Source organism: Oncorhynchus gorbuscha, linkage group LG03 (assembly GCF_021184085.1).
Source record: "Oncorhynchus gorbuscha isolate QuinsamMale2020 ecotype Even-year linkage group LG03, OgorEven_v1.0, whole genome shotgun sequence".
Lineage (NCBI taxonomy): Eukaryota > Metazoa > Chordata > Actinopteri > Salmoniformes > Salmonidae > Oncorhynchus > Oncorhynchus gorbuscha.
This window is the reverse complement of record NC_060175.1, coordinates 46,386,888-46,399,831: the sequence shown is the minus strand read 5'-3', so window position 1 is coordinate 46,399,831 and position 12,944 is coordinate 46,386,888. Positions and strand designations below refer to the sequence as shown.

The window sequence follows — 12,944 nt, the reverse complement described above, 5'->3', positions numbered from 1 at the left end:
TCTCACAGACCTGTTAGTTTTTCTTTAAGAAGCCCTCCTGTTCTTCACTCATTCCCTGTATTAACTGAACCTGTTTGAACTCGTTACCCGTATAAAAGACAATGTCCACACACTCAATCAAACAGACTCCAACCTCTCCATAATGGCCAAGACCAGAGAGCTGTGTAAGGACATCAGGGATAAAATTGTAGACCTGCACAAGGCTGGGATGGGCTACAGGACAATAGGCAAGCAGGTTGGTGAGAAGGCAACAACTGTTGGCGCAATTATTAGAAAATGGAAGAAGTTCAATATGACGGTCAATCACCCTCGGTCTGGGACTCCATGCAAGATCTCACCTCGTGGGGCATCAATGATCATGAGGAAGGTGAGGGATCAGCCCAGAACTACACGGCAGGACCTGGTCAATGACCTGAAGAGAGCTGGAACCACAGTCTCAAAGAAAACCATTAGTAACACACTACGCCGTCATGGATTAAAATCCTGCAGCACATGCAAGGTCCCCCTGCTCAAGCCAGCACATGTCCAGACCCGCCTGAAGTTTGCCAATGACCATCTGGATGATCCAGAGGAGGAATGTGATCTGATTAGACAAAAATAGAGCTTTTTGGTCTAAACTCCACTCGCCATGTTTGGAGGAAGAAGAAGGATGAGTATAACCCCAAGACACCATCCCAACCGTGAAGCATGGAGGTGGAAACATCATTCTTTGGGGATGCTTTTCTGCAAAGGGGACATGATGACTGCACCGTATTGAGGGGAGCATGGATGGGGCCATGTATCGTGAGATCTTGGCCAACAACCTCCTTCCCTCAGTAAGAGCATTGAAGATGGGTAGTGGCTGGGTCTTCCAGCATGACAACAACCCGAAACACACAGCCAGGGCAACTAAGGAGTGGCTGCGTAAGAAGCATCTCAAGGTCCTGGAGTGGCCTAGCCAATCTCCAGACCTGAACCCAATGGAAAGTCTTTGGAGGGAGCTGAAAGTCCATATTGCCCAGCGACAGCCCCGAAACCTGAAGGATCTTGAGAAGGTCTGAATGGAGGAGTGGGTCAAAATCTCTGCTGCAGTGTGTGCAAACCTGGTCAAGAACTACAGGAAACTTGTGATCTCTGTAATTGCAAACAAAGGTTTCTGTACCAATTATTAAATTCTGCTTTTCTGATGTATCAAATAATTATGTCACGCAATAAAATGCTAATTAATTACTTAAAAATCACGCAACGTGATATTCTGGATTTTTGATTTAGAGTCTGTCTCTCACAGTTGAAGTGTACCTATGATAAACAATTACAGACCTCTGCATGCTTTGTAAGTAGGAAAACCTGCAAAATCGGCAGTGTATCAAATAGTTGTTCTCCCCACTGTATGTGTATGTGCTTCTGAAAGTGTTTTTTTTTTCTTCTTGAAGTGTGCCTGAGTGGTCGTTGTAGAACTGTATCACCTCTGGTGAGAGTTCTTGAAGTTCCCATGACTTGTCAATTGTAACCTGTACAATTGCTCTTGCAAAAAGAATGTTGACAATGGATGGAACTTTAAAGTGTCCGGACGTGAAGTAGTATATGTGGAACTATGCAGAGCGTGGAACACAAAGAATAGCCCTGGCTGGCTGAATGACTGGCTGAGCACTTCCTGTCTTGTCAGTTGAATTGTCAAGTGTCCAATGATGTCCGCTTTTGTGGAAGAGTTTTGCGGAATGCAACAAAGTTGGAGGACGTTAGCTACCTGGTTCCGTTCAATAATAAATACAAATACATTACAAAAACTCTGACTCATGCAGCCTTTCTTTAGTATTTATATTTTTACTTTGCTCCTGTCGGCGGGCGTGCAGCGAGAGAGGAGGCATTGTTCTTCTACAGGAGCTATTGCCCTGTTCTGCTGACCTTGTATTGGCACCAGGTTGAGGCCTTGCAGGCTTACTCATCACAAGTGGGTCTATAACTGAGTAAAGCATGTTGGGAAAGACAGAGGTCTTCCAATAAGTGAATTTGATGTTCATTTTGTGTGACTTTGTTTAGATGTCATTGGATTTAGACTTTGCACTGTCAACCGTGAGGCAAGTTAATAGTGGAAACCAAGGTCTGAAGCATTGTTTTAATGCATCCACACACACACAGCCAGCACAAGTGTGTGTGTGTGTTTAAAGAATACATCTCCTCTGTATAGTCTGAGCAGTGTGTACAGTAGAAGAAAATTATTTTATTCTTGCCTTTCTTGATGATCCTGCTACATCATATTATGAACGGCACTGAGTATACCAAACATTAAGAACAGCTTTGTAGTATTGAGTTGTACCCCCCTTTGCCCTCAGAACAGCCTCAATTCATCAGGGCATGGACTCTACAAGGTGTCGAAAGCGTTCCACAGGGATGCTGGTCCACGTTGACTCCAATGCTTTCCACAGTTGTGTCAAGATGGCTGGATGTCCTTTGGGTGGTGGAATATTCTTGATACACACGGGAAACTGTTGAGTGTGAAAAACCCCGCAGCGTTGCAGTTCTTGACACAAACCGTTCAAAGGCACTTAGATATTTAGTCTTGGCCCATTCACCCTCTGAATGGCACCCATACACAGTCCATGTCTCAATCGTCTCAAGGCTTCTATATCCTTCTTTAACATGCCTCCTCTCCTTCATCTACATGGATTGGAGAGGATTTAACAAGTGACATCAATAAGGGATCATAGCTTTCACATGGATTCACCTGGTCAGCCTATGTCATGGACAGAGCAGGTGTTCTTTAGGTTTTGTATACTCAGTGTATGTAGCATTTCACATCTTCAGATATAATGAAGTAAGTATTCTCTTTGAAACATTGATATCACTAATGATGGTAATGGCCTTGCGTAGGGAAAAGACTGTCTTTTGAAGGGCCTTTTCAAACTATGTAGTTTAGTCCGAGTGCTTTTGATATTCTGCAGCTATTTAAGATGGTTCTTTTGATCAGCAGAGTGTGTGGAGGAATCAGGCATCTCTTTCCACCCTTGAAGTAGCTCGCGTCCATGTGTCGTTTCCCCCTGGACGTTGCTCAAATGTACCATGACAACCTGTCATGCTCAGTATTACCCGCCCACAGCCAAACAGAAGGGTTTATTCTCCATCAGCGGCTAGCACCACACTTAATATGCCCAAGAGGGAAAATAAATGTGTGTCTGTGTGTGTACTGTACAGTATGTGTATGTATGAGAGAAAGTGTGTGTGTATTGCTTGTGACAAGAGATCATCACCGCTACAGTATAAATAGTATGTGCGCTGTCTGTGGCATGGTGCAAACAGCATTCTGTGTGTGTGTGTGTGTGTGTGTGTGTGTGTGTGTGTGTGTGTGTGTGTGTGTGTGTGTGTGTGTGTGTGTGTGTGTGTGTGTGTGTGTGTGTGTGTGTGTGTGTGTGTGTGTGTGTGTGTGTGTGTGTGTGTGTGTGTGTGTGTGTGTGTGTGTGTGTGTGTGTGTGTGTGTGTGTGTAAAAAGTATGTGTACAGTGTTTGTGCGCTTGCGTTTCTCATAGCAGGATAAAGGCAGTGGTGCAGTGACAGGCGCCTAATTTGAGCATATTGCATTGGCCTAGCATGGGTTGTGAGAAATAAGCCTGAGTGTTTGACTTGTTAAAAGGGATGTTCCTCACTAAAAGCCTTGTTGGCCCTGACATAACTGGGACGTAGTTCTACTTGTCAAAGCTAATAATCAATTCCCATGCAGGGATAAGCTTACAGCACTCCCCCACCGAGTATGTGAGGCACCAGCCTCCAACACAAGCACCACATTCCCATGCATTAATAAATACCCCAATCATTTACCAATCCCAAAGGAAGAATCACACAAATACACATCTTGCATAACCACAAATGAGTAAATATTACATATAAACGAATGTAAATGGAACTGTTTTATCTTAATGCAGTCCCTTTTCTCTGTTCTGTTGAGGGGTTTGCCTGGTTTGATGCTAATGACAGTTAATACACCCAGGATGCTGTCTCAAAGGAGAGTAATCGATCTCTACATCTTGCCACTCAGTACAGGACTTGGTGCACGTGTAGGGAAGATAGGGTGCCGAGTGTGTGTGTCTATGGGACAAACACAGCAGGTATCCACTGGAGGGTAAGATGAGCCCGGCTGGATAGCAGCATCGTTACTCATCGTAGATGCAGCATTAATAATAGGAGACCTGGGGATGAGTTCCATCTGGGCCAGCGCACCCCACCATGCCCCACCCCACCACTGAGGGGACAGTCACGGGACATTGACTACACAGGTCTATAATCCCTCACGGAGTTGAACAGACTTTCAACTTTCAGAGAGAGTTCACACACTAAAGTCTTAACACTTTCATTGATGTTCCTTGATTGCGGACTCCTGCGAATTGTACCAACTGGTTCTATTCCCTTGAGCCGACTAGGTAAAAAAATCTGTCTATGTGTCCTTGAGCAAGGCACTTAACCTGTTACTGTTACTCCTACCCCTTACTTTTTCAAACATTCTGTTAAAAATCGCGCAACATTTCAGCGCCCTGCTGCTCATGCCAGGAATATAGTATATGCATATGATTAGTATGTGTGGATGGAAAACACTCAGACGTTTATAAAACGGGTTAAATCACGGCTGTGACTATAACAGAACGTGCGTTTCATCGAAAAGTGCAGGAAAATGGAAAAATATATCCATGCGCGACTTGAACCCATTGATGAAGGTGAACCACATTTAATGGGGCTGAGGTTGCAATACCTACAGCTTCCACACGTTGTCTAGAGTCATTTGCCTACTATTTGTTTCTTGGTCAAACAGACGCAAGGCAGCGCATTTCTCCCGGGCTCCGACCGGATATTTTGGTTGAGGTTTACCCAGACATTATTTCCAGACGGACAGCTAAAGAATATACTTCGCCTCGTGATCAATTTGATCGCTTATTAATGTTTAATAATACCTAAAGTTGCATTACAAAAGTATTTCGAAGTGTTTTGTGAAAGTTTATCGTCGACTTTTTTAATTTAAAAAAATGACGTTACGTTATAAGACGCTATTTTTTTTCGTTTATCACACAGTCTTCATAGATCGATATCTAGGCTATATATGGACCGATTTAATCGAAAAAAAGACCCAATAGTGATTATGGGACATCTAGGAGTGCCAACAAAGAAGATGGTCAAAGGTAATGAATGTTTTATATATTATTTGTGAGGTTTGTGTAGCGACGACTATGCTAATTATTTTGTTTACGTCCCCTGCGGGTCTTTTGGGGTGTTACATGCTATCAGATAATAGCTTCTCATGCTTTCGCCGAAAAGCATTTTAAAAATCTGACTTGTTGCCTGGATTCACAACGAGTGTAGCTTTAATTCAATACCCTGCATGTGTATTTTAATGAACGTTTGAGTTTTAACTAGTACTATTATCATTTAGCGTAGTGCAATTGCATTTCCAGATGTTTAGATGGGACGCCTGCGTGCCAGGTAGGAGCAAGAGGTTAACCCTAATTGCTCCTGTAAGTCGCTCTGAATAAGAGCGTCTCCTAAATGACAAAAATGTAAATGCAAAGTTATAATCATGAGTACAAAATGGCATCTGTTTTTTGTCTCTGTAGTTTCACCTGAAAGAGGTATATGCACCACTGGCATGCTCCCTCCCTCCTTCTAGGGTGCCGTGGTGCTCACTGCTGGAACAACGCTGCTCAGTGACTTGTCAGTTCCATTTCCATCCCCTCTCTCTATATAACAGGCTGTTAATTAATACAGTAACAGGTACAGTGATTCTTTCCTCACTGCAGGAGCCAGGAGCACCGAGGCATGAAGTGTGAGCATCTCCCAGCCCTCCCTTCCCTCCTCTGCATCCCCCTATCCCCTTCCCCTCCTCTGCATCCCCCTATCCCCTTCCCCTCCATCCCCCTATCCCCTTCCCCTCCTCTGCATCCCCCTATCCCCTTCATCCCCCTATCCCCTTCCCCTACCATCTCCATTCATTTCCCCCTCCCCACCACCTCACTCCCCATCCTCTCAACTCTCCTCATATCTTGAGCATATCAAACTCTATCACACCAATGCAATGTAAGGATATCAATTAGTCTAACATACTACACTATATCCTTTCATTCAGGTGGGTTTTCCCTTTGTGAAATGCACTTATTAACATGTTGGGTGCGGTCCTATGCTCAGACATTATGGATGCTTAACAGAGCTTACAACGGCTGGATAGGTATTTGAAGTATCAGCTAAAGCAATATACAGTTGAAGTCGGAGGTTTACATACACTTAGGTTGGAGTCATTTTAAAACTTGTTTTTCAACCAACACAAATTTCTTGTTCACAAAATATAGTTTTGGCAAGTTGGTTAGGCCATCAACTTTGTGCATGACACAAGTAATTTCTCCAACAATTGTTTACTGACAGATTATTTCCCTTATAATTCACCTTATCACAATTCCAGTGTTTTAGAAGTTTACAGACACTAAGTCAACTGTGCCTTTAAGCAGCTTGGAAAATGTAAAAAAAATGATGTCATGGCTTTAGAAACTTCTGATAGGCTAATTGATATAATTTGATATAATTTGAGTCGATTGGAGGTGTACCTGTGGATATATTTCAAGGCTTACCTTCAAACTCAGTGTCTCTTTGCTTGACATCATGGGAAAATCAAAAGAAATCAGCCAAGACCTCAGAAAAAATTTTGTAGACCTCCACATGTCTGGATCATCCTTGGGAGCAAGGAGGCCTACAAACCTGACTCAGTTACACCAGCTCTGTCAGGAGGAATGGGACAACATTTACCCAACTCATTGTGGAAAACTTGTGTAAGGCTACCCTAAATGTTTGACCCAAGTTAAACAATTTAAAGGCAATGCTATCAAATACGAATTGAGTGTATGTAACCTTCTAACCCACTGGGAATGTGATGAAAGAAATAAAAGCTGAAATAAATAATTCTCTCTACTATTATTCTGACATGTCACATTCTTAAAATAAAGCGATGATCCTAACTGACCTAAGACAGGGAATTTTTACTCGGATAAAATGTCAGGAATTGTGAAAAACTGAGTTTAAATGTAATTGGCTAAGGTGTATGTAGACTCCCGACAACTGTATGTCATAGAAATTTGTCAGTCAATGACACAGTTGACGACGTGGCACGCAACCAGTAGCTGTGGAACACGCCGGCTTTCTTAAATTTAGTAAGTCAACCAAGTTCGGAGTCCTTAGCCTTAGGAGCTCAGTTCAGAACTTTAAAAAAGTTTACGCCGTTGGTTCCAAGGATGAATTTGCTTAGCTTTGTCGGTCTCATGTGTCAGATGTAGTTAAACAAGCCAATGAAATGGATTGAAGAGGGCAGACATACACCTCCTCATAGTACCGTCATTCATGATGAAGACTATGTCGTTCCTTTGTGAGGACAGTTTTTTATTTTTTCATTTATGAACCTAAGATGCCTTGGGCCATGCAATATTCAACATGGGTAATTCTCATGTCCTCAGCCATGCATCTAAGTTATTGCTTGTCTCCCACAATCCTTTGCAGCACTCACCCAGATTCGATTTAGTCTCCAATTTAGAGTGCTTTGATATTATCTTAATCGACTTCATTAGGACAGAAGAGAGTCATGCATAGGGTATATTATTTGACACTTTTGAAGTTTACCAGTAAACTACCAGAATGTTGGCATCTTTCAAGGTGTAACGGTTATCTTGTGGTGAAGGAGAGTCGGACCAAAATGCAGCGTGTAGATTGCGATCCATGTTTATTCAACTAACGTAACATGAATCTAAATACAAACACTACAAAACAATAAACGTAACGAAAACCGAAACAGCCTAATACTGGTGCACACAGCACAAGGACATCAAGACACTAAGGACAATCACCCACGAAACACACAAAGAATATGGCTGCCTAAATATGGTTCCCAATCAGATACAACGATAAACACCTGCCTCTGATTGAGAACCACTTCAGACGGCCATAGACCTAACTAGAACACCCCACTAAGCTACAATCCCAATACCAACACACCACATACAAAAACCCCATGCCACACCCTGGCCTGACCAAATAAATGAAGATAAACACAAAATACCTCGACCAGGGCGTGACACAAGGATTGTAGACTAGTATCGAGTGGCCCTTTTGGGATACTTCAGATTATCACAGGTGTAATTATCTCTGCCCCTCTGTGTGGCCTTATCACATGTAAACTATATGAAATAATTCAATAACATTATCTTTTAATTAATAAAATGGGATGACAAAGCTGTAAAACATTATCGTAAAGATAAAACATCAACACCCTCGGTCGTTTAATATGAGGATTTCAGCATGAAATATCCTTCATATTTTTTTTTTACACTGATTTATTTTACTATGTCAATATGTACATGTTGTAAATGTTGTGTCGTCAAACTGGTGACAGTTGTGAAAAATGTCAATAGTTGGACAAGGTAATTGAAAATAGTGCCTTTGTCCTTTCATTAATTAGACTATTTTATCTTGAACAATATGGTGTATCTACATGGACAATATGGACGAGATATGAAAATGAATACTATATATGACTACATTTTATAGTATAAATTACCTAAATTTCTGCCATAGATTTTCAGTTAATTACTAAAATTACTGAAAATTCCAGTAACGTGGGTAAAATACCAGTAGCTTTGCAACCCTACTCATGTAAGAATGAGCCGCATTAGGTAGAAAGCTGTTGAAACACCTCAGCGTGTGGCAGTCTCATTCAAAAGTATGTAAAAGCCAGCAATATTGTTATTACAATTAGCTATAAATGATTGTAAAAAAAAGTACCTCTACAATACATTCAGAGAACTACTTCTTTTGAGAATATTAAGCCATATGTGAAAAACATGCTATGAACATGTCCTTACCATCCACACAAGAGGGTTTGTTGCGTGTTGTCCCGGCCACCTTTCCCGGTAGACAGGAGCACTTGACGGTCTGGGAACGCTCCTCAATACGGTTCTTATTACAGCACCGGTGGGCTGCGATCACCTCACAAGTCCCTCCTTCTGAGGACACACACAGAGGGACAGAGACACGTGGTTAGCCGACACATGGAGCTGAGGAGTTTGGTTGGTTAATTACTGTGGAACATATACTACATCGTCAAGAGTAGGGTTGATGTTCGATGATGATTGGTATATGTACAAAATGGTGTTAGAAATGAAATAGATCCCTGATTTGAATTCTATATAGAACAAATGATTGACGGTGTGCTATAAAAATACATTGTACTAAATAGGCCCATAATGCTTATTTTAATTAGCTTCTGTGGTTACTCACTTCATCTTTTTAAATGGCTACATTTATCTGAGGGTAAATACCTTTCTGTTGTTTTTAACAACCTGAATTTAATTAAATCACGAGTTCATATAATCACATAGTACACATTGTAAAAATACTGCTGAAAATAAATGTAAGGCACATAACATGCAATTACTATGTTATCCTCTTCACCACAGCATGCGCTGCAAATTGCCCCTAGAGGCATTTAGATGATTCTAATTTGACTCTCAGGGTGTTTCTCAATCCATTACAAATCCCTCCCTGATGAGGAAATCATGCTCTGCTCTTGCATTAATGTGGCTCTCCTTGTATCCCTGAGAGCCTGCATATGATAATCATCTGTTCCAGTAAGTTCAGTAGTGAAGGCCTGGAGAAACGGAGCAATTAAATCTCATTATTACAACAAACACCAGGCCTTAACCAGGCTGACTGGGTTAAACCAGCCTCCACTAACAATGGCTCTTCTACAGAGGTGACATCATTTACAACAACTGCAGCACAATGGGCCTCGTTCTGACAAAAGAGGGTGTCAAAATAATGTGGAGGAGAAATGTACCACTGATGGGTCAAAGTAACAATAGGGATCACCCTGGGGAGCGAGGGGCTGATGGAGCCTAGGGACGTCCCTCCTCTCCAAAAAATGGAGAGAAGAGAATGGAGAGAGAGGATGGATAGAGAGAGAGAGGGCAGGGGCCTGCCAGAGCACCGACTGGGCCGGTGAGTAATGAGGGAGCCATTGGAAGTGCCCCTTTCACATAGTTATAAAGTGGCGTGCTAATGCAGCCAGCGGAGCTGCAGGAGAGGGGCCCTCCATCACCGTGTGGCCCTCTCCTCACGCCCCAGGAAAAACTCTTCATCTTCCTCTGACAGCCGTCACCACAGACACCATCGTCCAACAATTAAACTGGAGCTCACAGAGGAGAGAGGGATGATCAGAGGGAGAATAGGTAAAAGGGAGCCAAATAACTTTTCCTCTTTTTGTAGCAGTGTGATTTTCTTCATGGTGGTATTGCATTTAAAACATGCTGGTAAAATCGTTCTATTGTCTTATTGGAGGATGACTGTGTCAACGTTTGAAGTTGCTGGATCTTGAAAAAAATATCTGAACTGAGCTTGGTAACAATTTTCTTTTCACATTTTCATCAAGGTCTGCCATGCCCAGACCACAGGCAGAGAAGACTGGGATTAAAAGGAGTACATTTGCAGTTATGTTGTCCACCGCTGTCCTGCAGAATTAATGTCACTCTCCACAAGCTTCGTTTTTGATACAGTATAACGGCCATGAGGCAGAACACAAACCATAAAAGTGAGGAAAGAATCCCTTGAGTGCACTATATTTAAACCCCAAAACTCACAATATGTTGGATTTATTCAATATTTTACTGGTAGTTTCCTGCCTGGAGACATGCTTTCAAGCCTGTTGTAGAGGCAGCCCTCACAAAATGCCCACCTTCAAGTCCTGACTACTTAGGGATTATTTATCATACCCCCTGGCCTTTTGTCGACGTTGGTCAAAAACCACAATGATTCCATCAGACTCCTAAATTCTGAAAATGCATTGCTATGAGGAATCAATTATTCTGTCAATAAGAAATACAAACCGGTGTGATGAACATGTACCGGTGTCCCCTCTTCATTTGATCACTCTGTTGTCACAGAGCATTTTCAAGGTTTAAAAAGGCTTCTCAAGTTTGTAAATTCCACTTAAATATGTCAGACTTGATTTGCCCTAATGAAAAATGTATCAACTCCTGCAAATATTTCCATTATTTATAATCCATATAATTCACATGTCCTGTTGCTGTAGAATTATTTTTCTGATGTGAGAAACTGGTCAAATTAAGATTGGATATCTGTATGAAATGAATTTCAAAGGACATTCAAAGAATATGGTATCATCTCTTCTTCCAAACTCATCTCTTCTATCTCACCTCCATATGGGATATTTGATCAAAACATAGGACTTGCGTGTGTGTCTGTTTGTGTGTTTGTGTATGTGTGTGTGTGTGTGTGTGTGTTCTTGCATTTGGGCATGCCTGTGTGTATATGTATCAGAATGCATGCGTGTGTGTGATTGTGTGTGCGTGTGCACGCATGTGTGTATGTGTACGTGTATGCGCACGCATGTGTGTGTTATTTAGCTCCAGACCCTGGGGTGAGATAAGCAGCTCTATGTCCAGCCATCAGCCAGGTGGACATTAGAGCAGTTAACTCAGTACCATCTGTGCAGACAGAGAATGTGAGCAGTACAATAGACCTGATCGGACACCATGGGGCCAGAGGGGAGTGATATGCAGAGGACAAATGGGCACTTGGACAGTACATTATGCTGTCCACATACAGTACACCTAAGCTCACTTGGACCATGTCAACATGGGGCTAATACGTGTCTATTCTGTTTGTGTGTGTGTGCTTGCGTGCTTGCGCATGTCTGTGTGCTGCATGCCTGTGTACTGCCTGTGTGCTGAATGCCTGTGAGCTGCATGCCTGTGTGCTGCGTGCCTGTGTGTGTGCATCTGTTCCTGGCCTGTGTGTGCACATTTGTGTGTGTGTCTGTGTATTTGTCTTTGTGTATGTGAATGTAAACAAGGTGCACTGTACATGTATGTGTGCCTGTGCGCGTGCATGTGTGTTTGATGGATGGACTACACAGGCTGTCACTCAGCTAGAAGGGATAATTCAAACAGGTAAGATGGGGTAGGTGGTTCTGCTTTCTACCCTTTGGTGGGATGAGGTGAAGGGCATCAATGAGAGCATCGACTGGTCATTTTTCTCCTCGGAGCCCACAGTGACAGCAGTCATTAGGCGACTGGTTTAGGTGATTATGTTTAAGGAAATCAATTCTTCATTGTTTTCAGCTTAGCCCAACGGCCAATTAAAATCCCACTAACGAAGGAGCGCTGGAATATGAAGAGAGAGAAGAGATGGGGGAAGCTTACAGATCAGAGTCATTATTCACAGTAATGAATTAACCGCTCATGATTAAAAAGCAAAGAAACCCAAGTTTGAAAGCAGTAGTAAGGTAGGATTGGATGTGTGCTGCATGGTGTGTATTGTATACACCCACGCATATGCACATTCCAGTATGAATCTCCAATGGCAACATCAGATGAAGAGAAAACTCACTGGAAAGAGAAGGAGCTTTGTGTTTTGACACTTTTGGGGACAGGGGTGTGCTGGCTACCATCTCCCCTGTCACTAAATCTGTCCAGTTCAGACATGGAGACAATAGCACTGTTTTTGTCTATGTCAGTGCAGAGATAACAGAACGCCTCCCCAGAAAACCAAAATTGTGACTTGTTTTAGGAAAGTAGGCATATGTCGCGTGTCACTACTTCACAGGATAATTTTTGGGGGATAAAAAACGTGTTTTTTTTAGCAGAAATGCCTTCTGGAACATGTATACTTTCATGTTCCTTAATTACAAACTTGAATTCCATCTGTAAATACAAATACAATTGTAAAATTATGAGCTTAGATGGTTTAGCCTTGAAAAAGACTGGAACCTTCCCGGTAGCCATGATTGGCTGAAATAATGGATGGGCTGGATATGCCGAGAGATGACTTTGGATTGGTCTGCCATGTAGCATGCTTCAGTCTATAACATGACCTGTACAGTATGTGTAGGTAATCCTTTCTAACGTATCTTTAAAAAAAAGATTTCACAAAGA

The 12,944-nt window shown here is 42.2% G+C and overlaps 1 protein-coding gene across 2 annotated transcripts in view; it reads right to left on the bottom strand.

Moving 5' to 3' along the window:
- Positions 1-12,944, bottom strand: part of LOC124020463 (chemokine-like protein TAFA-1) — a 284,914-nt gene that overhangs the window by 19,007 nt on the left and 252,963 nt on the right. For both annotated transcript variants that reach the window (XR_006836068.1, XM_046335707.1), the window contains exon 3: positions 8,856-8,996. Coding sequence is in view for 1 of the 2 variants with exons in the window: in XM_046335707.1 (XP_046191663.1) it covers positions 8,856-8,996 (141 nt within the window). In the remaining variant the exon portion in view is untranslated. The remainder of the gene's footprint in view (positions 1-8,855; positions 8,997-12,944) is intronic.